At 46.5% G+C, this 27,793-nt stretch overlaps 1 protein-coding gene across 8 annotated transcripts in view; it reads right to left on the reverse strand.

Moving 5' to 3' along the window:
- SEPTIN11 (septin 11) overlaps positions 1 to 27,793 on the reverse strand; it is an 88,769-nt gene that overhangs the window by 29,380 nt on the left and 31,596 nt on the right. For 7 of the 8 annotated variants that reach the window (XR_009350044.1, XM_059158463.1, XM_059158183.1 and 4 more), the window contains exons 1-3: positions 21,382 to 21,459; positions 15,078 to 15,192; positions 5,327 to 5,522 (exon numbers count right to left, since the gene is read on the reverse strand). Coding sequence is in view for 7 of the 8 variants with exons in the window: in XM_059158463.1 (XP_059014446.1) it covers positions 5,327 to 5,522; positions 15,078 to 15,192; positions 21,382 to 21,444 (374 nt within the window). In the remaining variant the exon portion in view is untranslated. Of the gene's footprint in view, positions 1 to 5,326; positions 5,523 to 15,077; positions 15,193 to 21,381; positions 21,460 to 27,793 lie in introns of those variants that run through there. The other variant, XM_059158513.1, reaches the window with a different exon arrangement.

The raw sequence follows: 27,793 nt of genomic DNA on the forward strand, positions 1-27,793 counted from the left end.
CTCCACAACCGAGTATGTATGTGACTTGGAGCAAGTTACTAAACCCCTCCGTGTCTCGATTTCCTCAAAGGTAAATCAAGGGCAAAGAAGCATCTGTTACCAGAGAGCTACTGTTACAAATAAGCTGGTGTGTGTAAAGCACTAGCACAGAAGAGTAAGATGTAACTATTTCACAGTAATATAATAAAAAACAGTAACGAATAAGAGAAAAGCCAGCCTGACTTTTCAGAAAGAGAAGGGGGAAAAGGAACCCTACCCGCACCCAGCACCCGGGGAACCATTCTGCCGCTGGGCGGTGCCCTGCAGGGAAGTGCACCAGCCACTCCGCCGAGGTCCACCTGTGCCCGTACAAGGCCTGATGCTTCCGTCTCCCGACACTGAGTCCTGCGTTTGGGGAACAGGGATCTTTCCCCAACGCCCTCTTAGGAAAGGAAAGGAAAAGCAGCTCGAAAGCCATTGCTCCTTCCTGCCTCACGGGTTCCTGAATTTGAGCTTCTCAGCAGCTCCCCCCAGCAGCGCTCCCAGTATGTTTCTGCTTTCTATTAATTTCCCTCTTGCCGCTGGTGTTGATTCTGATCCTCCAAGACTATGGGAGGCATAACATCTCCCCTTTTCCAGTGAGGGACGCTCTCTGCCCTGGAGTCTATAGAGCCCAAGAAACCTTCTGTTCTCTTACATCCTGGGCTTCCTTCTGCCGTGCCCTCCGGGGAGTTCCGGCTAATCTTCCAGTCTCCTCCTCTTCCCTTTACATGAGCTCCCTGAAAAATCCCATTTGTTCCTGGGTTTAAACCTCTGCTAGTAGCCCAGATCTCTCACTTGAGGTTCAGCCCATCCATCCAGCTGCTGAAGAGGTACCTCTATCGGCTCTTCTAACTAAACGTGTCCAAGACGGGACTCCTCCCCTTGGCCCCAAACCCACACTTCCCTGGATTCCTTCACTTGGTGAAGGGCGTCCACACAGAGAGTCAAGCAAGAAATGTCACCAACTTTAACTTCTTACCATTACAACAAATTAAAAGAAATGTATTCCAGGAGAACTATTTATTAAAATCACTCTTCCCTGGGTTTAAGTCAGCCAGCAGCTTTACACTCCCCTTCACCATCCTTTAAACAAACGACCGGCCCCTCTCTTCCTACTCCTTTTCACTTCTGATCGACATTCACCGTCACAAAGATAAGGAAGTTTAACCCCAATTCTTCCTTTTGCTAGTTCCCATTCTTACAGAAGGGACACCGATTTATTTTCTGTTTGACCAATTTCAACTCCTCTGGATTGTAGTCCTGCCATGCAGAGGACAGTGGAGGAAGTCCTTACACTGTCACATCGTCTCCTTTTAAGGCATGGGGATAGTCCTTCTTACCCATAACTCATTTTTCCAATTCACCTCCAGCCACAAAATTCACAATAAAATACAGAGGCTGACCCTGAAACTGATGGGAAAAAATATTTTATACGGTATTTTCTACCCACCCCAGCTACCCTGATCATTCTTGCAGAAGAACCAACACCGCAGTTCAGGGGCCGACTCCCCATTTTACATGTGGGCAGACACCTACCACCTCGTTTTTCTCTGCCTTGCTGGTAAAGTTAGCTTTCCTTAGCTCTCAACTACCTCCATCAGAAAGTGTGGTAAAAACAGAAATTAGAGACCAGAGGGTCCACTTGGCTACCATTTTATAACTCTGACACGAAGATGTGGAGTCTGCGGATTTCCGTTACTCGTGCCCCTCAGGGCTGACCACCATTACAGTCAGGATACGCCACTGACACTGTATCTCCCATTTCCCAAATGTGGGGCACGTGAATTATTTCCAGCTGTGCGACAAAACTTGGTTTACCTTCTTCTCTAGACCCCTTCCCTTCTCAACTGAAGAATACAGACAGAAACACGAAGAAGGCCTTAACCACGAAGAGTTAATCTTGCTATTCAACACAACAGGAAACCTTACCAGATCTCTCTTCCTGTCTCCTTCTAGCCAGCTCTGTCCCAGGCAGACACTCATGCAGGAACGCGGACATGACTGAAGCCTACATAAACACGCCGGGACATTCTTGAAGTCCCGCGAGAAGCTTTTCATGGCTGAAAAGCTTGCCTCATCCCCAAAGTAGTAAAAATAATCACAGGTTTAGAGAAACAACACATTGCTTCCCATATGGTTACATATCAATGCAAAAATGCATACCTCACTGCCAGGTTTTTTTTTTTTTTTTTAAAGATTTTATTTATTTGACACACACAGAGAGAGAGAGAGGTCACAAGTAGGCAGAGAGGCAGGCAGAGAGAGGGGGAAGCAGGCTCCCTGCTGAGCAGAGAGCCTGATGCGGGGCTCGATCCCAGGACCCTGAGATCATGACCTGTGCCGAAGGCAGAGGCTTAACCCACTGAGCCACCCAGGCGCCCCACTTCCAGTTCTTTTATGGAAGCAGACTGTCCGAAAAAAAAAAAAATTTTTTTTAAACAATAGTCATTTGGGTTTAGAGTCAACAGTTGTCAACAATGCCTTCTGGGGCACAGAGTTCCAAATGCCATTTAAAGAGGTTATGCAACAGCTGTCAAGAAATTTCAGAAGAAAAAAAATATTTGGTATCTAGGTTAGGTTAGTATCACACTTCCTCTCTTCTAAATCTCCTTGGAAACTATTATTTGACCCAAATGAGTCAGTTCATTTCTTAAAGAGGCCTCCAGCTGCACACGTGAGAATGGGTATCGCAGTAGCCACTCGCTGTCCGTGCCGGCCCGTGCAAACCAGCAGGCTGAAGGCCAACCCCCACTTGGGGGGACGCAAGTCATGCAGCCACGGAGGCTGTGACTCTAAGCGGGGAAGAGCACACGGAGTCTGAGCAGAAAGATGCTGGAAGACTGTTCTCATTCCTGCCGGAAGGTCCGGTTACTGCCTTCCGGTCAGGGGGTGCACAAGCATGACATCCTCCAACCCCGGGGAGAAACCCGTGCAGGCTGGAGAGTCGGAGACACGGCTCGCTCGGAGCACACGGTGATGGCCCCACGACAGGGAAGCCCGGCTCTCTCCCCGGCCCCAAAATGCACCTGTGCTCTTGTTGCTGTTGCCAAGGCTTCCGCTTCCTGTTTCACTTGGCGTTACAAACAGCCTTCAGGCGGGAACCTCTCCATCATTCTCTGGCACTGAGGCCATAAATTAAGAGCAGCAGCTCAGCTGCAGGGTCTGGGCTTACTGTCCCCCACCCGACACAATGTACAGACAGTTCATTTTGACCAGATGCGGGATGAAATCCTTCTCACTACATCTAACAATCACTGCTGTTATTATAGGACAATGTTTACTGAAGAACATTTAAACTGCTCTATAGATAAAATGGAGCTCAGCTAGAGAATGAATTAAATATTTCTTCCTAATTTCTGTGGTGCTCATACATATTGAGATAGTTAAAGTATCTCTAGGCAATACACATTCTAGACTAAAGTAGTTCAAGTTCCTCTTTACAAAACATATAATATACACAGTTCTGAGGAAAATTTAAAAAAGAAAGAAAAAATAAACCCTGGTACTAATACAATTTCCAAACCCTAAGTAAACGTATCTCACTGATTTGGTGTTTTATTCCCTTAATTTCTCTGCACAAAAATGTCTCTGGAAGCCCCCTTCTAAAATCATCTTTGGAACTGGGAGAATTTTAACTTTCTCTAATTCTTCTGAAAATGAGCACCATATTTAAAATAGTCCTAAGACATCTGGTGTTAAGAATGATGAAGAGGAGGATGATCTCGAGAAGTGTGAACAGTCTCCGAGGCAGACGTATGGCTGGAGCACCAGTTTCAAGATTAATGGCTTCCCTCAGATAAAGGCGTACAGCAACTCACAGAGAAGAGCCAAACTTCCTCGGCTTTATAAATTGAGTATGTGCTTTATCAAACTAAAAACCAATTGTATTATTTTATAATTATACCGTCAAGTTTACGCGAACGGGTTCCCACGTAAGACGCGCTTGCAGGTGGCAGCCCCTTTCTACGTACAAACTAGTGGAACACAATTCTTAGAAAATATTTTCTTTCTTAATCAGGTTAAACGCGTCCTTTCTTTCACAAGTATACTTTACTGGATCTATGACTTCATTAGCTTAACAAACCCCACTGGAGAGAGAGGGCGGGTTTAACCCAGTCGACCTACATTCCTCATCAGGCTGGACTGAAGCCACAGTCATTCAGACTCGACCGGGCAGCTCTGCATCCGCAGGCTGCCCACCCCTCCACAGGCCTCGAGGAAGCCCCACACACCTCACAGAAGGACGCACAGTGCCTCACACCAAGCACTCCCCTCAACAGCAAGATCTAGTCCCACCTGGAAATCAAGACTTTTTTCAACAGATCTGCCATTAAAATGCTTTCTGCACTTTGAGGTTTTAGGAGCTGGTACCACTTTGACCAAGGACTTCAAAATGCAGGACGACCCCCTTATGACCACGCCCCGTCCCAGTGTCCGTCCTCAGGCCTCTGCCGAAGAGCAGGACTATACACGGTATCACACGTCCAGTGACGCGCCCTTAAAGTGAGACAAACTGCCACGGTCCCATTGCTGTCACTGGCAGAATCCAGGCTACAACCCAGGTCTCCTAAATCCTGGGGCGTGGCTTCTCACAGAGGATTTCTCATCAACTCTCAGCTTTCACTGAAATCTGTAAGAATTTGGGGATTAAGTCAAATATCCCAGTCCGCCTCAGGGACTAAGCTCATTCCACATTCCTCTCCTCTTTAACGCCTTCTTATTTTGCAGAGTGGCAAAAAACAAGGTCTCAGGGCTAGTGTTCTAGAAGCGGTTTGGTTTCTACAAGCAGAGGCAGCCACACGAGACCTGGACGCAGGGAGCGAGAAACCCACCACCGAGGCCACACGCAGGCCACACCTGTTCTCCTTGCGAGTGACGGTAAAAGCACTCGGTTATCCGAAACTGAACTGGTGGTTCTGGAGACCGTTCCACCGTGCCATGGGTGCCAAATTATATGAGGTGACTGGTGGCAGCGGCGTCTGCCTATTGTCCTGTAGAACCACTGTGTGTTTCTCTAGACTGCTTTTCCTGCTGGGAAAGCCCCCAAATCTAGTTCCATGACCCTCCTGGAAAACGCCGTTAAGCTTTTTTTTCCCCTTAGACTAGCTGGAGCCGACTGTGCTGCCTGGTCCAGACCTCAGGGAAGAACATTCTAAGAAAATTTCTCAGAGAACAAGAATGTCTTTTCTATTAGGTAACAGAAGACCAACCCCATAACTAGGGAACATTTAGCCTTTGAATGTACCCAGGACAGGCCCTGCTATCTCCTGGTCCATCTATATCCCCACGAAACCCCAAGATGTACCTGTCGTCTTTATTTATCTGGTCTCCAAATCCCACAGTGTCCACGATGGTCAACTTCAGCCGTACGTTGCTTTCCTGAAGCTCGTAACTTCTGGCTTTTAACCGGACACCTGGTTCGTTGTGCGTAGCTGGGTCACTTTCAAATTTGGTGTTGAATAAAGTGTCCATTAATGTGGATTTGCCAATGCCCGTCTCACCTGATGACCACAAGGGAGACAGGACAGAATGTGTCAGTGCCTCTCAGACATCAGTTGAATTCGTCAGAAAATTCTCACTCATATTTGTAAAATTTTCATAAAAGTATCACCAGAAATTCCATTACGAAAAGATAGTTCTTTCCATGTGTAAGCTATCAAAGACCTCCCTAGAAAGGCCTTAATGAATTCCAGGAACCATTTAGCATAAAAGATCTTGTACTTACAGATCGAGATGCTCTTCTTAACCTCTGGATAGGGAGAAAGAACCTGTAAGCTTGCCTGTGTCAGCTTATACATTATAAAGACATAAACTGTACGTCTTCCTCTCCTAAATACTGGTGTGTAAAATTACCTTACTTTTAAAAATACTATATTATTTGTTTCTGCTACCAGGGGAAAAAGACCAATCTCATTTATATTACATGAAGTCATCAAATGATCTGACACTATCTAATGCTGCTGAACAGAATTACATTTCCAAGACAACACTCGTGACAGTGACAGCGACCCCAGCAGACCAGCTGAAGTCACCGAGGGCTTACTCTGTGACAGGCCCCAGGGCAAGGGCTTCCAGTGCATTACCACATTTAAATCCTACTACGACCCCCCACGAAACAGGCGCTTCTGTCCCGTCCATTTCACAGATGGGGCAGGTAAGGCCTGGTGAGTTTAAGGAACTTGCCTGAAGTCACACTGTTCTGTGGCAGAGCCACGGTCTCCACCTAAGTTTTGCGTGGTTCTAACACCGCCACTCAACAAACACAACGTCCCGACTTTCCTATTAGAGAGAAAACCCACGCCTCGTGTTTTCCGGTCGCAGGGACCCGTCTGCGTGACGCCTCCTTATCACTCCCATGTTCCCTTCCCTACGACTGGAGTCAAGACGGAAGAACATTTACTCGGCAGCTCTTCCAGGTTCCGGGTGAAATCTGCGATGATCAAAGTTAATGAGGCGAAAAAGCCCGCAACAAGGGCCTTGTTAATTCACATCGGGAACTCCCCTCGGCGTTTACTGAAGCCCCGACGCCTGTGAACGTGAGCGGCAGGGACCCCAGGCCGCTCCCCTAAGCAAATGCGGACCCCAAATGCTCAGCAAGCACGTCAGCCAGGCCTTCAAACAGTACCAAGCAAGACTCCTAATCCTAATTCTTATGTCGAGTTAAAAGCGGCTGGCAAGGAGGAAGAACCTACGCTTTGGTGGTGGTGGCAGTGGCGGTGGTGGCAACCGAGTGCGACGGTGGGAGAGGGAGGCAGAAACCGAGAGGCAGGACCCGTAAGAACGCCTTCAGTTTTCCAATCTGGAGTATTTCCCAATTACACTTTCAGTTCACTTTAAACATGCCAACATGTTGCAACTCTTCCAACAAATCCAAACCCCATGAGGTTCCTCTTCTAAAGGGTTGCTGTGAAGACTTTTAGGACGGTGACAATTCTATGGGAAAAAGAGCTCTGGGATTTGTAGCTTTAAAAAAGCAACTGTCCCACTGTGTGACAGAATCCACTTTTCACTTACCAATCAGAGCTTCTATAACACCCATTACTTTCTGTTTGGGGGGGAAGATTTTATTTATTTATTTGACAGAGAGAGATCACAAGTAGGCAGAGAGGCAGGCAGAGAGAGAGGAGGAAACAGGCTCCCCACTGAGCAGAGAGCCCTATGTGGAGCTCGATCCCAGGACCCTGAGCCCATGACCTGAGCCAAGGCAGAGGCTTAACCCACTGAGCCACCAGGCGCCCCTGTGACACTCATTACTTCCCAGCGCCACGGGAAACTGAAGGAGGCTGGAGCGTTCCTGGATCTGAGCTTCTCTCCTTAGAAGCTTTATTGTGTCTTATCACTGCCTGGAATGAAACTGTGTAAGTACATCTGCCTCATTCTCTAACCTTTCCCATTAGGCCCCTGATACACCTAAGCTCAAAGAATGTCCTCCTCCGCCAGGCCTCACTCAGCCAGTACTTTTTCCAGTGCCTACAACGTGCCGAGCTCCGTGCCACTCTCTGGGACCACAACAACGAATTAGCTTGACACGGTGTTCTCCCGCTGTTGCTCGGAACCTGACCTGGAATGTGACAGAACAGCAGACTCTACTTCAGCATTACGGAACCATTCTAAGTGTCTCTCATAACCACATTCCTCTCACGAGCAAGACCATACCACAGGTAACAGGACCAGGACTAGCCCCTGACCGGAGGCACCGCAGCAGCCTGGTCACTATGCTCCAAGAAAGTGCTCCACACTAGACAGTGGCCTGTCCGTCCAATCAGAACTTCTCCCGTGGGGGGTCTGAATGAGAGATACACAACCCACACACAAAGCAACAGCATGGAAAAGAAAAGGCACGCAGAGGGAAGTGAGTAGGCAGAGGCCCTGAGGCAGAAAAGACTGTAGGGAAATAGAAGATGTGTTGCTGATCGACCCTCAGCAGGGAATACAGGGGGAAGAGAGCAGACAGAGACACAGTAGAGGTTAGTGCCTGAAATGTACTCATTAATAATATTTAAGTACATCCTCTGTGATGAGCATGGGTGCTGGGGACAAAATGATGAATAAAAACGGACAACTGACACTGACTGAGCCTCTGTAATATCCTGACTGTCATTCCAGATCTCTGCCAAGTCTGGATATGTAACTGCTGAGACTGTTTCCGGTTCTCCTTATTTTCCTGGATGTTCTTATTAAAAAGCTCAGCAAAGGGCACCTGGGTGGCTCAGATGGTCAAGCATCTGCCTTCAGCTCAGGTCATGATCTCTGCGTCCCGGGACGGACGCCCCACCCCGCCCCAGCTCAGCGGGGAGAGTCTGTTTCTTCTTCTCCCTTTGCCAACCTATTCCCACCCGGTCCCCCGTGCTCTCTCTCAAATGAATAAAATCTTAAAAAAAAAAAAAAAAAGCCCATCAATAAAAGATATCTAAACTAGTCTCGCTTCCTAATGGGACAGAGCCAACAGCTGGTATCTGTGATTCACGGCTTAACAAAAGAACCTCGAGCAAAACAAAGTTACGTTGTAATGGACACAGAAACAAACAGAGCTGTAGCTCTCGGACACTTAGAATCTGTAGGCAATTCAATGCTGCCGGCACCAGAGTCATTTTCCGTGTCTGCTACATTTGTAACTTTCTCAAGTGCCACAAAGTTCTCTTCCAGATTTACCCATTTTCAGAACACAGACAAAGGAACAGCAGCAGAACTATTTTAGAAAGGTCTCTGCACAAGGTTAAAGTGTCCCTCAGTACACAGTGACCCTGCGAACAGCAATGAAGACTTCAATTTACATGGTAAGGATCCCAGGTTACCTAGACAGGACTGAAATGCCCAATCCATTTTACTAGGTTGAGAATTCGTTAAGCCCATGTGAATCAGGAATACTGTGTGTTTTTTTGTTTTTTTTTTTTTTTGGTAACGCAAGGTAATTTTAATTATCATTTACATTAAGGTGGAAATTATGAACAAATGAACAATTAGCTTTCCAGGCACTACTTATAGCACAGGGCTGATCAATGGCTTGGAAAAACCACTGTTCCTCTAAATTTCAGAGTGCTCTGCTTTCCATTTCTATGCTCTGTGCTTTTAAGGGCCATAATTAGACACGGCTACTCTCGCAGCAGTGTGATTCACCAAAGGCAGTTGAGAAGGAATGACAAATTTTGGAACAAGGAATTACAGAACGAGGGGAGTTTGGAGTCCATCATTCGTCAGGCCTCTCTCTATCCTCAGAAAGTAGGGCATCTTCTAGAATTCTGAGCCACCCAAAAGAGCAAAAAAGGCTTCATTCTGAGTAACAGAAAGCCTAGTAAGTCTGGATTCAAACCCAACAACCACAACAATATTTTGAGAAAATAAATGACTAACACCAGCTCTGAAGCATTTCAGAACTCCCTAGTGGAGTATCTGGCTCAACACAGGCATTCATCAAAAGTTAGCTGAAGGAAAAAAATGATCATGATGATCATTTATACTGAGATTTGTCGTTTGGGTAGACTTTTTGGCGTTTGTTGTTTGTTCTGTTATAAATACATCTGCCTGAACATTCCGTTGTTACAGCAGAGATTTGCTCTTCAAGTTCTATCTGGAGCTTCTGCTTCTTTTGCTCCTGCCAAGTCTGGTGGACAGGACACCCACATCCAGTCCAACTCTAACTCTTCCATTCTATTCACAGGCTTATTTAAACCACAAGCTCTAAGCTGGACGTTAAAATAAAAAGAAGAAGAAGAAGAAAAAGAAGAATGAAGAAGAGAGGGAGAGAGTGTGTGTAAGAAAGAAAGAGAAGGAAGGAGGGAGGAAGAAATTAAGAAAAAAGAAAAAAAGACCCAGCAGGATTACATTTAATTAGAAGGTAATTGTAGATTGATCAAAAGCCAATCCATGATTCAGCATCTTTTACTGAATGCCAGGTCTGGCAACTTGTTTAATTATCCAAATAATTGTGCATGAAGGTCGGCCTGCCTCCTCTAAATATTCCAGAATCTTATTCTAGGATGAAACCGGATAATCAAAGAGCTCTGCTCCTAAGCTGTGTTGTTCTAACTCCTCATCAAATCACCTTCGATGATAGAGCTTTGTCTAGTGCCACCAGCCTTAGTGAGGGGCGTGAAAGCGCAGCGTGTGACCCTTGGCACTGTGTGGTCAACTGCACCGATCTGGGGGTTTTAGAGATCTAGACTTAACTGCAGTGACACGGAGCGCATCTCTGCTGAGAATCCCGGGGGGAGATTTTTCTAGACAAAACCGTTTCATCTGGAGCAACTGTTTTGTTTTCACTTTACACATACCATAAATCTGTCATCGTTCAACTTTTAGCTGATGTCTGACATGTAGTATGTGCTCAGTGAGTATCTTTTGGGTGAACGGATTCACTCCATGCTCTGACCACGGGCTGAGAGGCAAGTCCACCCCTGAAGGAACTGCTCCAGACTGACCTGATAGCTTTAGCTCTGACTTGTCCTGGCTTCTCTTTATTTTCTGAGGTTAATTTTATCTTTATTCATTTACTCATTCACTTCACCCTGTAAATCATTTCATATCCTTTCCTGGAAAAGCAATATGGGATACAAATGTACACCTGAAGCTAATGTAACATGTGTCAGCCACACCCAAATAAAAAAAATTTTAATAAAATTCTTGCGAAAAAAAGATTTAAGTGTAAAATTCCACAGTTATGTTCATACTATAGTCTTGGCTATAAAGATCTTAAACTTGCATGTTTTCTACTCCTGTCATTCTCTCAAAACAACTGTGGTGGGTTTACAAGGAAGATTTCTATCTTCCAGATGTATTATTAATTGACTTTGACCCTACTGAACCGGTGGCTCTTCAAACGCAGGGATGTTACAGTGTTTTATCCGTCTGTGTATATAGTCAAAGAACTTACATACTTCTGGATCGATGTTGAAGGTTCTCACAGAGTTAATGCCATTTTGGAAAATGAGTAAGGTGCATGAATTTAAAATTGTGAAGAAAGGTTGAATAATTCTGATTCCCTAGAGAATTACAGCATGGTAAGAAAAGGCTTTATGTAAAAAAAGTACAGCTTTAGGGTGATTTAGTATGTCATCAGCAGGAGAGAGGTGGGGGTCTGGCATCCAATTTAACACCAAAAGAGTTTCCTTCCCTATTAAGTGAACACTCCTCTCCTCTTCATTACACTTCTTTTCAGGATTCAGCAGGTTTGGGTTCTGATACCAGACACTGAACTCGTGGCCTCTACCACTAGCTCATGCCAGGATGAATCACGGCCCTGGTTTGTTTCCCCTCTTCGCAACCTAAAAGCTCCTGCTACAAAATAAAATTAAAATTCAAGGCTTTCTTGTTAAACACGATCAGTTTCCTTACTAGGATCGTAACTCTCTTCTTAAAATTCTCATTTCCCTCCCATATTTATCACATGAAAATAAAATAATGATGCTTTAAATAGCACACACGTGCATAGTGTGTTAAAAAAAATACATAAGGACAGTAGAGTGACAAGGTGAAAAGTAGCATGGATATACTTAAATTAAATGACACCTACTCCTCTAAGTGGCTGTCAAATATTTTGATCAAATAGAATACTTTTCCACAGACTCTGACTTTAAAAATAGATGGACCCTTGTGAAGGAACTGAAAGGTATCATGCTGAGCTAAAGCAGCCAATCAGAGAAAGACAATCATCCCAGGACTTCCTTCCTAGGTGGAACCTAAGAAACAGCACAGGGGACCATAGGGGAAGGGAGGCAAACTGAATGGGAAGTCACGAGAGAGGGAAAACCACCACGAGAGACTCTTGTAACTACAGAAGGGTGGCTGGAGGGTGGAGGTTGGGGGGCTGGGATATTGGGGTGAGGCGCATGAGGAAGGGCGTGCGATGTGAGCGCCCTGGGCGTTATACGCAACTGACAAGTTACTGAACACTACATCTGACCCTAATGATGTACTCTATGTTGGCTACTTGAACTGAAATAATATGAACAGATAGATAGATAGACAGACAGATGGCAGTGAGAGTTCTCTGATAGATATTTTGCTGTAAATTATTTGTGGGAAAGGGATCTGATGTGTTCTGCCCTCTGTGCACAAGTATGCTTAATGTTTAATGCTGACCCCGGGACCCGGGTCTCCTGAAGGGCTCATGTGGGCTCCAACTAGGTTCCAAAGGGTCATGGAAGCGAACCTGGCCAGCTAGATACACCGGCATGGAGGAACGGCCAGGACTTACTGTAGCGTAAAAAAAAAAAAAATAAAAAAATAAAAAAGTGCAGAAGAATATGGACAGTGTGATCTCATTGGTGTTGGTGTAAAACCAAAGCACTGAAGTACCTGCATAACTGTGCGGAGCTGTTTATCTGCCCAGAGTGCATCTCCTCCACGCCCAACCTCCTCTCCCATCACATCTTCTTCCTCACAGGGCACCTGTGGTGTTTTATGCTGAACTAACCCCATATCCCAGCCCGCGTAGGCATGTGACTCCGGCCTGGTCCGTCAGAGACATCCTGTGACTGTTCAGCGAGACACATCAGGAATGGCTCTGTTGTCCTCAGGGGCCGCTAGGCCAGCACCTGCTGCCGGGAGCCGCACCTGCTGCCGGGAGCCACACCGGCCACCTGACGCCGCTACCCGCACATGAGGCCCCGCAGAAGCAAGCAGGACCAAGAACCAGACACGGCCTCCAGAAGACTCTGCGAATGCCCAGAGCCAGCTGGTCTTAATTACACGATTCAGTGTAGGACTCTTTCAGTGTGTTTTGGAGCTGCGGAGGCCTCTTAACTGAGTTAGTTTCAACTGGATTTCTGGAATTCTCTGTGGAAACTTTCCTAACACAAAAACAGTCAGAGAGAAACACAACACTGCCGGCCTTGAAGATGGAGGAAAGTGTCCACAAGCGAAGGATGCAGACAGCCTCTAGAAGCTGGCAACAGCAAGGCAACGGACACTCCCCCACAGCCTGAGGCAAGAAACTCAGCCCTGTGGATGCCTTGATTTTAGCCTGGTAGGACTTCTACAGAACTATAAGATAATAAGCCAGTGTTGTTTGAAGCCACCAAAAATATTTTTTGAGTACAGAAAAATGTTAAGATTTGCAGAAGGATTCCACAGGGCTACGCTATGGAATGGAACTGAGGGCGGGGGGGGGGGGGGAGGCAGGGAAGAGCTCCTAATCAAAATATACATATGTATTGTTTTAATTAAATCAAAAAACTAATTTTAAACCTGTTTAAGAATGAGCCCAGAATAAATATCTAAAAATGATAGGTATTCTCACCTACCCGGGGAAGTCAGAATAGCAGCTGCTTTACAAATCCATCCGGGCAGCGCGGATGTGGCTTGTGATGAATTCCAACTAGCCTCATAATCGTGCTACGTACACGGGGTCAGCCAGGGAGCCAACACACCCACCGCACACCACCCATCGGCTCAAACCAGGTCCTTCCAGCAAGCACACTCCCACTGGAAGCCTTTTTCCTACTTGCAGGGGCTGGGGCATAACTCTTACATGTATTCTTGAAGCTGATCTTGGAGACAGGGCTGGGGGAGGCAGGCAAGAGAAGCCAGAGTAGTAATTGGCCTATAATTCAGAGCACTTTTCAATAGAAAATCAACAAACTGCCAACAAATTGCTACGCTAATGAAGAATTGCCCTGCTCTGCAACAAGCATTTACCCTCGGAGAAAGGACAACTCATTTATGCCACTCTGTAGAACCAGCTGCCATTCGGGGGCTCCCCTGCTGAATTTTAAACAGCCTCATGTCAGGAAAAGGGGGATGCGAAAGAGCTGGCTGCTTTGGTCATGTTTCTCTCGAGTTCTTCTCTTACCTGACACTTAAGACATAATGCCTGAGTGAGCTGGTCTAGTGCACAAGTCAGCGTGGCTTTCTACCAACGAACCCCCAGTACAGGGGCTACATTTAATATGTTCAGGTTTTTTGAAAAAGAAAATATCTGTCCCTTCCCCTAATAACTAACATTTTTAAAATGGTGGTTCTTATATTCAACATCTACCTTTTTAAAATTCAGTTCATTTTACTTGGACAACAGAAGTCTGGTACATTCAGCCAAGCTCAGGCAAAGGACGGTCCACGTGCCCACACACGTAACCTTCCCGGTCTGTCTCAGGGTGAGGTCTCCCAAGCACACACCGGAGGACAAGAGGACAACGGCAAGACGACACAGCCCGAGCCACTTCACTGCCGTGCAGCCTGGCCGCTCACCGGGAGCGGCCGTGAGGGGAAGGTCGTCACCGCTCCCAGCAGCATTTCTGCTTCAAACCAAGACTTAGACTACTGGTTTCCTCCTCACCATCTCTTCTGCCTTCCCTTTAAAAAGCATATGGCCAGAGAGAAGAAAAACACCAAGGCCAGAGGCCCAGATGAACGCACATCTGCAAGATACGAATAAAACACACTGAGGAGGTAGAGAAATCCACTGTCTTGGATTTTTTTCCATTGATCTATCAGGAAAACACTAAAGGTCAGTTTTTGATGCCAATTTAAAGATTAAATGTGTATTTAATCTGTAATTCAGGCAGAAAATTTACTCCAGATATAAAACAGAATTCTACATTCTTTTGCTCTAAAAACCAGAAATATAAACATTAGGTTTATTATAGAAGTTAGAGTAATTTTGGATTTTATACCTCTAAAAAGACTTCAGTGGAGGTTTCTACTGCACGGTAGTCAAAGAGCCGAGAAATAAATTCTAAAAATGCTTTTGAATGCTCCCTCTATGCGTGTTCCTGTCAGTCCCTTCTTATAGTCTTGCCAGGCTCTAAGTCCCTCACCCCACCAAAAATGAAAGTAAGTGTTTTAATAACACTGAACTGACCACCTGACAGTGTGACACACATAAAAATACCAATTTGAGTAACATCACAAAGTTCATGAAACATTTACCACATATAAGTCCCAATCTTTGTAACTCTGTGACATCCACAGTGTATTACTGCCCAGGCTTACTAATGAGAGAAAGAAGAGTAGTACAAGTACCATTCCCCTCTTTCCCCGAAATGTGTCCCTCTGACAGTCACCTGCCAACACTTCAGGATCAGAGCAGCCTGCTGAGCAGCTGGAGATGAGTCACTTACCAACACACAGGATGTTGAAACAGAATCCTTGAGAAGTAGACTTATTGACCAGCTGGTCCGGGAGACTGTCAAATCCAACATGTCCAGAAAGGGACAAGTTTCGAAGCTCTTCATTCTGGAATTTCAGAGGGAAACATTTGAGAATTCAGCAATGATGCCACCTGAGTTACCCCGCGCTGTGGTTGTGGCTGTGACCCTCTCCCTGCGTCTCTTCCTGACATGCGTCGAAAAAGAAGATTCCCTCTAAACCCACACCCTCCTTGCCATCTGCAAACTGAAGCAACTAAAAATCCCAAAGCCACACTCTTTCCACAAAACCACACAGACTCCCAAAGCAGACTCTCTCCCAAGGAATCTCACTTCTGCTTCCAAGTGTACTGGTCCGGGGAAATACCCGCTTCCAGCCTGGCAGACAGGCATGAAGTGACATAAAAAACCCACCATGATGTTGTTTTTTCAAGAATTCAAGAAAAACTTTCAATTTACTTTCAACCCAGAGTATAAAATAAGAACATTCTTCCAGACACAGAAAGGAACTCTGAGACCCTCAGAATGGAAGATACATACTTGTTACACTATAAAAGTTCTGTAACCACCATAAATACAACATATTTAAAACAACTCAGCGCTTGAAGTGGTCCTGTCTCCATCAGCTCTACGGGGTTTGGGGGCATCTTTGCTTCCGCCTCCAGAGCACCCAGCATGGGCTCTGCACTCACTGGGCCTCCTCCAGTTACTGGAGGAGACTGGGGTAAGAGAGTTCTCATACACTTAAAAATGCGGGTGATTTATGCTATTTTATAATGGTGCTGACTGCCTCCATGACTCTGAATGCGTCTCGGATGTACTGGGCGGTCATCTGTGACAATCCCCTTTCCCAAGAAAACAGAGGTGAGCTATGGTCCCTCCATTACAACATCATGGTTACCGATACTGAAATCAGATACTGGTATCTAGATATTGAAACTAATCTAGATATTCAAAGTCCCCTTGAAAGCAAGACTCCTGGTGTTCTTTCTGGTTCTGTTACCATGTTCTTTGTTATTCAAAATACTGAAGTCTGAGTAAGACTATTTTTTTTTTTCATAAAAAAGAAGTTTTGCAGAGGACCGCTTCATCGATATTTTTAAAAAGATCGGATTCCTTCTTCTGCGTTACATAATGATAACTGGGATTTCTCTTCATTGTCGAAGACCGAGACTCCGTTTTCACATCCCTGTGGTCACTATCTAGGCCGAGAAAAAGGCCTCCCTCGATACAGTGTGTTTAAAGGAACGTTTCACGAACAATGTAATGGCTAAGGTCCTTGCCGCTCTAAAATTCTAATTCTGTGAAATACAACTAAAACCCGGCACACTGCCCGAGTCCCATGGTGGCCACTGCAGGTATGAGGTCAATGGGATAGAGAGCAGATGCCTGGTCTATGAATAGTTTCCTTGAAACCTGCCAACAGCGAATAGGAGACTCAAGAGGAGGCACTGATCCTTGAACAGAATGGCGCGGGCGACAGCTCCCCGAGCAGCTTGGTAGCAGACCCCACGGGAGGTGGGCCCCCACGGGCAGCAGACCCCCATGGGCAGCAGGCCTGGTCGCTGGCCACGCCTCCTCACACTACCACACGGCCCTAATTCTACCACCTGCCCCTTCCTTTTCCAGACCTCAAAGGTTCAGACAGCAGGTATTTTTAGGGTGTTTACCACATCCTCCAAGACTTGGGGGAGGAGAATCTGAAGGGAGTCTGGGTTCTACTTAGAACTCTTGCCGCCACAGCTGTTAGTGGCTGCTGTGCTCAGGCCGGGAGATGCCAGCCCCCCAGCCTCCCCCTGCCCTGCAGCTCTGACCCAAACCACCAGCGAACGGCCTAAAGGAGGCAAGGCAGGGAAGAGCCACCACCCTGGTCCCCGCCACAGTTCTTTCCATTTCCGGGGGGAGGAGGGGCAGCGGGGGGGGGGGGGCGTGGGGGAGGGAGAGTAGTTTATGACTGTGGCTTCTGCATGGTTGGGTTTTTAGATCAAACAGATACCCACCCATGAGCCAATCCTGGGAAAGAATCAGAGTCAGTAATTATAGCTCTCATCCCAGAACCCAACGCACAGCATCTCATATTCTCACCATTTCCAAAACACGAGAAACCACCCACGCACCCACTGAGTATTTTTATACCCACTGAAAACCACATGCAAAATGAAGGGTTATAAAACAGTTTGGTCTTGAAGTTTTTAAAATTTAAATGTATTTCTTCAGAGTCTTCTAACTCTGGACTATGAAATATGTACATTTCATATTGCCATTTTAAAATTCCATAATTTGAGCCTAATTCTCTGCCCAGTATTAAAGGAACCTGGAGGGTCACTGGCCATCAGTATGCGACTGGAAGTAGTGAAGTAGGAAGTCCCTCCTGTGGTTCACCAGCAGGTTTAAAAACTAGAAAGCACTGTAGGAAAAGCAAGTAGAGGCTCTAAGTCACACACAACAGCTGAACCGAATTCCTACGTCCCAGAATTTTATGTCACCGTGTTTACTGCTTCTTGCCTTAATCTCTCCCCCCGAAAGTGTAGGATCTCTTTCGAGTCAATGGGTGCAGTCTTTGGGAATTTCATGTATTATCATGTCTTCGACCACTACCACGCATCTGGAAAGGACTCTCAGCTTTCCACCTCTATTACTGAACTTTTTGCCTGAGTTCCAGTTCTGAATCTCTATCAAAGGGACGATTCTCGTGGGTTATCCCATCAGCACCTCAAACTGATGTTCCTGAAACCGAAATCGTATTTCTCTATCCCTATCTTACCGATGTGTGAGACCCAGTTGTCCCTTGCATAAATTCTGAAGTGTGATCAAGACCGTATCCTCCGCCCCTTTATTCCCACCGACTCAACCACCTTCCGTTTGGTCCCGCCTCTCTCTCTCTTGCTGCAAAAGGGATCTCCGAACTCAAAGGCCCCCAATCCAGACTCCTTGACCTGCCATCTCGGGACCTCCATGGGCTAATCTCAAATCTCCTACGTAATCTCCCACTTCTCCCTACAGGGCACCTTGCCCTGAAGCTCAACCCTGACCCTTACTACTCCTGAGACAGGCCCACATTTCTCACCAACAGAGTTTATTCACACCATTTCCTCCATCTGGGGAGACCTGATAGCCAATGTCTACATATCCACACCTTCCAGATCCTGCAGAATGTGATCTCCAGCATTATCCTTATTATTAAATCTCAGAGAGAATTTCAGTAAACATCCCCCTTACCAATGCAAGGAAAATAATGACTGGGTAAAGATGGGTCGGGCCATTTGGGATTCCATGACCATAATAACCGCTAACATTCATCAACCATTTCCAATGTTCCAGAAAAGCCTTAATAATGAGCTAGTTAATTTATCTTAACAATTCTACAAGATAGTTACTATTATGACCCAAACTCAACTTTAGATGAGAAAACAGAGGCACTTAAGTTTAGTGATTTACCCAAGGTCGCACAGCTAGTAAGCTGAAGACCTGAAATCTGGGCCCAGACGTCAGGTTCTAGACTCTAGAGACTGTGCACTTAGCCATGGTACAGCACGATGACCTACAACTTCTCAGACAGCCCCAGACAATACAATGGTTTCAGCTGCTACCAAAATCCAGTATGTTAAAGTGCGGGGGGGGGGGGAGGGGGCTCCCTAAGTCCTAATTCTTTGGCAACCATGAGAAATGTAAGTTGAGAATTCGAACTGACGAAGGAGCTCTGCATGTATTTTCACTTGTCCTGGCAACGCCAAGGCCAGACTTTGATTTCCGCAGCCAAGGCATGCGAAACCAGTAATACAAGGCTTAGTTTTGACCATTCCCTCAAATGAACGCGCCAACATGGAACCACTAAGTAAGTAACAGTAAGACCTTAGTTGATTTAGCGCTGCGTTTGCTGCTCTATCTAGGGAGGAGCTGTACTTTTATGATTTCTGTGCCTACTCCACCTTGAAATGGCTTGTGACTAACTCTATGGTATAAAATAATTTAACAGCCTCATTTTTCTCTTTTCAGGTCACTTTCACGTGGGTACAATTATTTATTTGCTCATTCCAAACTACTCACTGCTCAAAGCACTCAGGGACCAAGTGTTACTCTTGTTACTCACTGATCAGCTCTCTTCCTGCCTGTAAGAGGTTTACCATTTAGGGGCGCCTGTGTGGGTCAGCTGGTTAAGCGGTCGACTCCTGATTTCAGCTCGGTCATGACCTCAGGATCCTGGGATCAAACCCCACATTGAGCTCCGCACTCAGTGAGGAGCCTGCTTGAGGATTCTCTCTCTTAAGAAAGATTTACTTATTTGAGGGAGAGAGAGAGAGAGCGAGCGCGCATGGTGGGGGTGGGTGAGAATAGAGGGAGATGGATAGAGAAATCCAAGCGGACTCCGTGCTCTGCATGGAGCCCGACTTGGAGCTTGATCTCAGGACCCCAAGACCGCAACCCCAGCTGAAACCAAAAAGTCAGACACTCAACTGACCCAGGCACCCCTAAAATAAATAAATCTTAAAATTAAAAAAAAAAAAAAAAGGAAGAGATTTACCACTAGCAGTAGAGACAGGACATCATTAATGTAATACCACTAAGGATTAAAGTGATAAAATATCATGACTTTATGGCTGATATGAGGAGAGAGCAGCTTTTGGACAGAGAAATTCAAAAACACCATGTGGAGGCCAAAGCTCCCCAACATGACCAGAGGAACAAAAGTCCAGCTTGCAGAAGCCTCCTAGGTAAGAGTCATCCATGCCCAAGGGGTCACTTTACTCTGAATGTATACTCTGAAGTTTATAATTGGCAAATTTTTTCAGAAGACGCCTGGCTGACTTCATCATTAAAATAATTATAAAGTAAATTATTTAAGAATGTGTGCCAACACCTACCTTCTGTGTGCTGCTTTAAAACAACCATTAAAAAAAAAGAAGAAGAAAAGAAAAAAGGGGGTGTCTGGGTGTCTCAGTGGGTTAAGCCTCTGCCTTCAGCTCAGGTCATGATCCCAGGGTCCTGGGATCGAGCCCTGCCTCGGGCTCCACATCGGGCTCTCTGCTCAGCAGGGAGCCTATTTCCCCTTCTCTCTCTGCCTGCCTCTCTGCCTACTTGTGATCTCTGTCAGTCAAATAAATAAATAAAATCTTAAAAAATAAAAAAATAAAAAACGGAACAGGGTCCACAGGGGCGCCTGAGTGGCTTAGCGGTCGGGCTTCTGACCCTTGACTTCAGCTCCAGTCTTGATGGGATTTTCTCCCTCCGCCCCTCCATGCACTCAATCTCTCTCTCTCTCTCAAAATAAAATAAAAATAAAATAAAATCCCACAACTCCAGATCTTGCTTAAGCAGGGACAGGAGAGCAAAGAGTTCGGAGTCGGATGGGCGTGATCTGAACCCCAGCTTTGCTTCCTATTTTTCTTCGTCTGTGATGGAGCACTTGGCAGGGGATGGGAGGAGTGAAGGAATCAGTAGGTATGAGAGCGCCCAGCACTGAACAGGTCCTCGGAATCCTGGGTTTCCTTTCTCTAATTTGGTGGGAGGAAAGCGGACGGATTGTAAACTTCTACATGAAGGAGCTCTGCCGCTGCTGCTGCGCGTGCCAGGAGGAGCTGCTGGTCAGCAAAACCCTCAGACTCACCGAGAAAGAAAAACCACGAAGGGAAGAACAGAATGAACAAAAAGTCGAGGAGAGACAGAGAAGATTCGAGCAGAAGAAAATTCACCCCAAATAAGAAAGTCACTTACAAAGCTGGAGGGAAGCCACAGAATCACGTTCCAATTCGCAGGCATCAGCACCTGCACAGCTGGAACCCATTCTGGATTCCCCTCTTTTTCCTCTGTTTCAAGCCAGCCCAGAGCCTCCCGAAACTGGGTGTCCCCCCACAGGTTCTATTTACCACCTTCAAAATGAAATGACAACTCTTCTCCAATTTTAAAACTGAAGGCTTCAGTGGGTGTGGTCAGGTGATCTCCAGCAGCTGATCTGATCAGCCAGCAGAAGCCAGGGAGCAAGTTACCAAGGTGATACGTGTTTTAATGTACATGGCAAGCTATTAGACTGAATTTTTACCTTTCAAAATTGATATTACCATTTAAACTTAGAAAGATTTCACACCTTTAAAATGATATATTTTTTTAAACTTGAGCAATAGGGACGTCTGAGTGGCTCAGTGGGTTAGAGCCTCTGCTTTCGCTTGGGTCATGGTTCCGGGGTCCTGGGATCGAGCCCCACGTCGGGCTCTTTGCTCAGCAGGAGTCTTGCTTCCCCCCACCTCTCTCTATGCCTGGTCAGCAAAACCCTCAGACTAACCGAGAAAGAAAAACCACGAAGGGAAGAACAGAATGAACAAACGTCGAGGAAGAGCAGGTACATGTCCCTTCCTTGCCACAGGTGCTGCCTTGTGTCTGAGGTCCTGTTTGAGTGTGCAAATGCTGCCTCGCCGAAGAACATGCTGTTCCTTACACGAAATCCTTGACCGAGCACCAGCCAGAACTGGAGAAATCCAGGCCCCACAAAACTGCCGGAGAGGTTTTACCCGAGCGCCTGGTGGGTCGTTTTCGCCTGGTGGGTCGTTTTCGTAAACACACGCTCTTATCTAACTACATTTTAGAGAGCATTGAACTGGTTTCATATTCTCTCTGAAAGAAAGAGAAGTTGGTGGGAAGATGGGCGACGCCCTTAGTTCCCATGCAAAAGGAAAACTCTGGAATGCGAAACATCTCAGACCACAACTATGAAGCCCGCATGGGGATGTTTTCAAGGCCAGGCATTGCTGGGGTCATTTCCATAATATAAAATGTCTGAAGCATCTCATTACCAATGAGGACTGCGTTCTTTAAGGATGACTTGGAGAACATTTGTGACTCTGCCTGTCATCTATAACATGAAATCCCAAGGTCAGAGCCAAGAAAACCCCCAAGGAAATTGTCTCACACAAGCAGCAGAAGAGAGAGAGCCAGGAAGAAGAGGGAACAGTGAGGAGGAAAACCGTAAGAGGAAAGAACTTGAGAGCAGCCCAGCTGGAAGCGGGGCCTGAGAAGGAGCGTCCACGGGCGAGCCCCCGGCCGGAAAGCCAGGTAGATCAGCTCTGACAAACCCAGGGAGCCAGCCTCAAAACCACCCCCAGGAACCAGAAAAGATCTTGATTCGTACTGAGTAGCTGCCCCAGTTTCAAGTGTCACTTCACAGGAAGGCTCTCCAAAGGACTGCCAGACAAGGAACAAATTCTGCTTTTCCAGATCCTCGCAAAAATAATGTGGGGTGTTTTCTTTGGGAATAGTATGACTATAGGGAAATTTTACTTTCTAGGTGTTATATTTCCGTAATATTTGACTTACTGCAAAACACACACCCCACACCTTTTAAACAGAAAATAAATAAAAGGTTTTAAACATCAGAAATTGCTATAAAGGATAATAATAAATAACAAATAAATAATAAAAATCCTTTTAAAGAAGGTCATCCTGCAATTCTTTTTTCTTTTTTTAAAGATTTTATTTATTTATTTGACAGACAGGGATCACAAGTAGGCAGAGAGGCAGGCAGACAGAGAGAGAGGGAGAAGCAGGCTCCCTGCTGAGCAGAGAGCCCGATGCGGGGCTCAATCCCAGGACCCTGAGATCATGACCTGGGCTGAAGGCAGTGGCTTAACCCACTGAGCCACCCAGGTGCCCCATATCCTGCAATTCTTATTGTGGCTAATAGGTGATAGAATAAGTAGTTATTTTTTCTAATAGCAGAACCAAATCATATTGAAAGTGATCAAAGTGAGTAGAAAGGCAGAACAACGCAGTGGAAATTGCTTGACGGGTGAAGTCAGAGGACTCAGGGCAACTCTGCCGTTACTGAGCTGTGTGACCCAGGACGCGGAAGTCATGGGAACTTCTCAGCTTCAGGTCTGCCAGCTTTAAGGTAAAGCACTTCACGGGGCATTGCAAGAATTAACGTAATTTTTCTCAGATGACTTCTTCCTGCCCCTGCTTTAGTGACTTTCCAAAGGCTAATGACTGCTTGTCATACCTGCATCTCCTCCTCTCCCCGGTGCATCCGTGGCCCAGGCATTGCTAACCAACATCTCCTAAGTGGAACTTGCCCCATCCCCCATTCAACTTAAATCTGTCCTTCCTCACTTTTTCCTGTTAAATGGCAACCTCTACTTCAAGGTATCAGAGAGTCCCAGTCCCCTAGAATAACACTGGTCAGCATGCATTATCGCTAGCCCTGATTAAAAATGTACACAAATTTATACGCTTTCACCCTCTTGCAGGAAGAAAAAAAAAGTCCACTGTATAACCGAAAGCTCCCCCGCTGGCCTCTGAGTTCAACAGTGAGGACTTCTGGAGGACTTGAGGACATCCGTGCCACCAGGCTTTTCTCCTCTGCACCCAGACCTAATAACCGCCTCCCACACCTTTCTTAGCCAAATCTTTCCCATCTGACCCTCTAACAGACTGAATCCCGTCTATCAGCTGATTCATGACTTGACTATTCCGCTCCTCCTAGCACTACCCCCATCAGACTTCACCAGAGTGCATGTCTGTGTGACGTTTGACACAATCACGTTCCCCAGCCTCCTCGTTCTCAGGTAAGGAGGCAGACATGGCAGCCGATGGGTTCCCCTGTAAGGCGGGCGAGGTGGAGATACAGGACCACAGGAAGAGCCAGAGCCCTGGAGCCTGGCCCACCCTCTCTCCATCACACTTGGGGCTGGCTCTGAAGGTGAGAAGTCACAGTGGTTGCTGAGTGGAGCCTGACCCCCAAGCCTGGAAACACACGGGGTTCGAGCTCTCCACCGGTGGCCCCCAGCTCCCTACGTCTTCTCGACATCCCACCGCCCATCGCAGCAACGGCCCACACGGCCTCCTAGATGAGGGTCGCACCTCTGACCCGACGGAAGTGGGTATCTGAAGTGAACAGAGCCCCCAGCTGCTGCTCCTGAGCCGGGACCCCAAGGGGGTGGGCTGGGGTGGGGAGGAGGGCGCGAGAGGTAGGGCTGAATGACCAGTGAATCGGACTTTCAGCGATGCAGAAATTGCACAAAATGGAAGCACTTTCTTCTTACAGACAGAATGTTTTTCTAGAAGTCCGTGCGAACTCTGAGAGATTCCATCTCCCTGCGTGCCAAGAATTAACAACGACCAAAAAAGACATTTTCTTAAATTTCCGAAGACGGCTCTTTCTTTTTTTTTCCTGAGTCAAAGTGACTAATGCCTCTAACAGCCTGACATCACAAAGTGCTGATCAGCAGAAAGTCTCGAGTTTGGGACGGACGAGGCCCACATGTGCATTCCAGACACTCTGACCAACGCTGCTGGGCGCAGAGGAAGGGGGCGGGGGAGGGCCGCGGCGGGACAAACAGTCGAGAAGTACTGAGAAAGGCACGGTCCGATGAGAAACAGATGCGGCAGCTGCTCTCTCGCACCCCTGCACCTCGCAGAGATGAGGAGAAGCCCCTCCCGTGGCCGCCTCGGAAAGTTAATGAGAAATTCACCGAGGAGGGGCATAATCATGCGAACGTCCTCGGGCACCGCAGCGGGATCCCAAAGACCCGGATCCCATGGCAAACACACCACCCCTCTGGCCGAGGAGAAAAGCACCCGAAGTCTCAGTTACTCATCAGCCCTGCCTGTATGATGTCGTACGGCTTCCACGCAAATTTTCTCAGAACAGCGATGAATAGGAGGTCAAAGATTATTAAGGGCCCTTATCAGCTGGAAGTTTTCCCCTCAACTTCTTACGTACGTCTCCTCTCCTCATAGTCACACGTCAGTTCCTTAGTTCTTCCCCGCTGAGAAATACCGCAGCTCCGTCTGTGTGTTTCTACTTGCTGAGTACATTCATCGGCAACTAATGAAATCTGGATGGGACCCTTCCTTCCCTATGGCACCATTTCTATCACCGGATATAAATGAGCCACTTCCTTTTTGAAAGATATCATTTATTTCTGTCCCTTTCGGATGGAAGGGGCTTTCAGATATGGTAATGACCATGTAATGGTCGTCCCTGAAAAGCAGAGGAAAAATCCAAACCCGCTCTGAGGCGGTCAGAAACGTGTCAGTCCCCACCTGACTACTGAAGGTTGCCATTTTCGGGCCACACTCAGTCCCTAACCCAGGCTGGTCTAGAACATCTCTGAGTGCAGTGGCAGATTTCCAGCCCCTGAAAATTGAGGGGCTATACCAAAAATGCCCAGAGCCATGGCAAATACATTCCCAGGAAATAAACATAAAATTAACATTTGATATCACTCTCCAAGTATTATGAAACAATTCTGGCCAAAATTTTCAAGCCTTCCTAAGAGTTCTACTTCGTCTTGGTCTCAGCCCCGGATGAAACACTACCAGGGTGGCATAGGGGTTGTTGACATACGTTTGGGGGCATTATTAATTTCCTATTGCCATGGAACAAATCATCAGGAGCTAGGGGCTTGAAGCAACACTTATTTATCAGCTCGTGGTTGGGAAGGTCAGAAGTCTGGATGGGGCATGGCTGGGTTCTCTGCTCAGGATCTCACAAGGCTAAAATCAAAGCGGTGGCCAAGCTGAGTTTGGATCTGGAAGTTCTGGGGGCAAATTCCACTTCCAAGCTGGTGTGGGTCGGTGTCAGAATTCAATCCCCTGCAGCTATAGGACGGAGGTCCTCCTCTCCACGCCCACTGTCAGCCGGGGACTGACACAGGGGTCACCCAGAGTTCCCAGCCATGTGGCCGTCTCCTCTCCACCGCCAACAGGGAACCTCTCATATCCCTCTTCACATTTCAAATCTTCAAGGAAAGTCGGTTCCTTTCAAGGCACTGATCAGGTCAGGTCCACCCGGGAAAATCTTTGTACCTTACGTGAGCTATGCCATAACATAACTTAATCACGGGGGCGACGATCCCACCACCTTCCCAAGCTCTGGGTGTTACATGATACGGGTGGGGTGTGCTCACCAGGGAGCTGGGATGGGGGCCATTTTAGGGTTCTGTGTTGTAACATTCCCTGTTTAACTTTAGGGTATGGTAAGATTAGCATTTATCGAACCCAAAACAAAAGACAAGTCTCCAGGAGAAAAAAAAAGACAAATGAGTAAGAGCACAGTAAGTAAACTAGATCTCCCTCAAGTTACGAAGGCAAGTGAACCACTAACAAAAGTAAACTGCACAAGTATTTCAGTGCTTCTGCATAATAAGAATTCTAGGAAATGCAAAAGCTTTTAAGGAACTTACACCTTATTGGGGGAAAAGTCATTGAGAGAAAACAGAAGACAAGTGCAAAACGTTTGGTGATGAAATACAGGACAAAGGTTAGCGAGGTTGGACAGCGGGGACTGACATGGGCCCCAGCAAAAAAATGAGGCTTTCTCAGAGGAGGACCCGATCTCGCAGGCGAATCACGACCTACAGGTCACGATAAAATATCATGATAAATTGATAAAAAATCATGATAATTATGATGATAAAAAATAAGATAAAAGTAAGATTCAGACTGTTGCAGGGAAGGAATGGAGACAGAAGGAGAGAAAGAACTAGTCCAGAGAAGCAGCAGGAAAATTAAGATCTGAAGGGCATGGAAATCAACCAACCGGAAAACTGAAGAGTAATTAAGAGTGAGGGTTTAAGACTTTTTTAAAAACTGGTTCACATTTCATTTTATTGGAACTATCCCTGAAAGTATCTGGAAGATCAATATAAACAGTACATAGCTAAATGCGAGCCCAGGCTCTGCTCCTGGGTGCGCAGTGTGGACGGACGAGAGCTGGGAGCCATCGCCAAGCAGCGACATCACGGGAGATTTTCATTTCTACCCACCAGGGCCCTTACCAACTTATCTTCTCACCAGAGCCGGAGACCAAGGGATCGAGAGTAGAAAACCGCCTTCCAGCCAAGGCTTTAACCCAGATTACAAGCCTGGGCGACCATCCGAATGGTAAGCGATTTCACGCAAACTTCCCTTAGAGCATTAAGAAAGCGTATCTTGCAGAGACCCTCACAGACTGACCCCATTAGTTCGGACTGTAATTTCTGCCATTCTAATAAAGCGAAAGCACTCTTCTTTGTTACTCTGCTCTCTTTCTCAAAAAATAGAACCAAGTAACCACTAAAAAAATAATAATAATAATAAATACTCCCACCAGCAGAACAGACAACTCTCTGCCTTACAGAAGTTAACTGCATATTACAGAAGTATCCATCCCGCTGTGGGGAAAAAAGAAGAAGAAGAAGAAGTTGGTTTAGGAGTTTTCTCACACATCTTGGTGTGCTTAGGAAAGCAGACCCAAGGGACTATGAGTTTCCTCTACTCTCAAAGGTTTGCTATTGATGGATGGTTTTGGATGCTGGCTCTCTTGTCCCAATCCGCTAAATGCAAAACAAACCTTCTTTTCACAGGCGGCCCCAGAAGAATGTTCCCACAGCCCCCTCCCCCCTCTCCACTGTCTCTTAAAGGGGCATTTCCATGATCAGGACAGTCATGGCATTTCTGATTAGTCAATAGGACCCAAGGAGGATGCTCCGTACAACAACCTGATATAAAATCCCGTTAGCTCTCAAATGGAGGTGATAAACATGTGCAGGAAAAAAGCAGAGGTTACACTTTCATGTCCCTCGTTCCCACAAAGCACAGAGGGCTTGGGTCAGCAGCCCAGACTTCTCTCCGAGATGGAGCTGGGTTCCACCTCAATGCTCCTAGATTAGCAGATTAAGAATTAGAAACGTGTGTGGGAATACATTTCAGACGGTCTT

This window comes from Mustela lutreola, chromosome 1 (assembly GCF_030435805.1).
Source record: "Mustela lutreola isolate mMusLut2 chromosome 1, mMusLut2.pri, whole genome shotgun sequence".
In the NCBI taxonomy this organism is placed as follows: Eukaryota; Metazoa; Chordata; class Mammalia; order Carnivora; family Mustelidae; genus Mustela; species Mustela lutreola.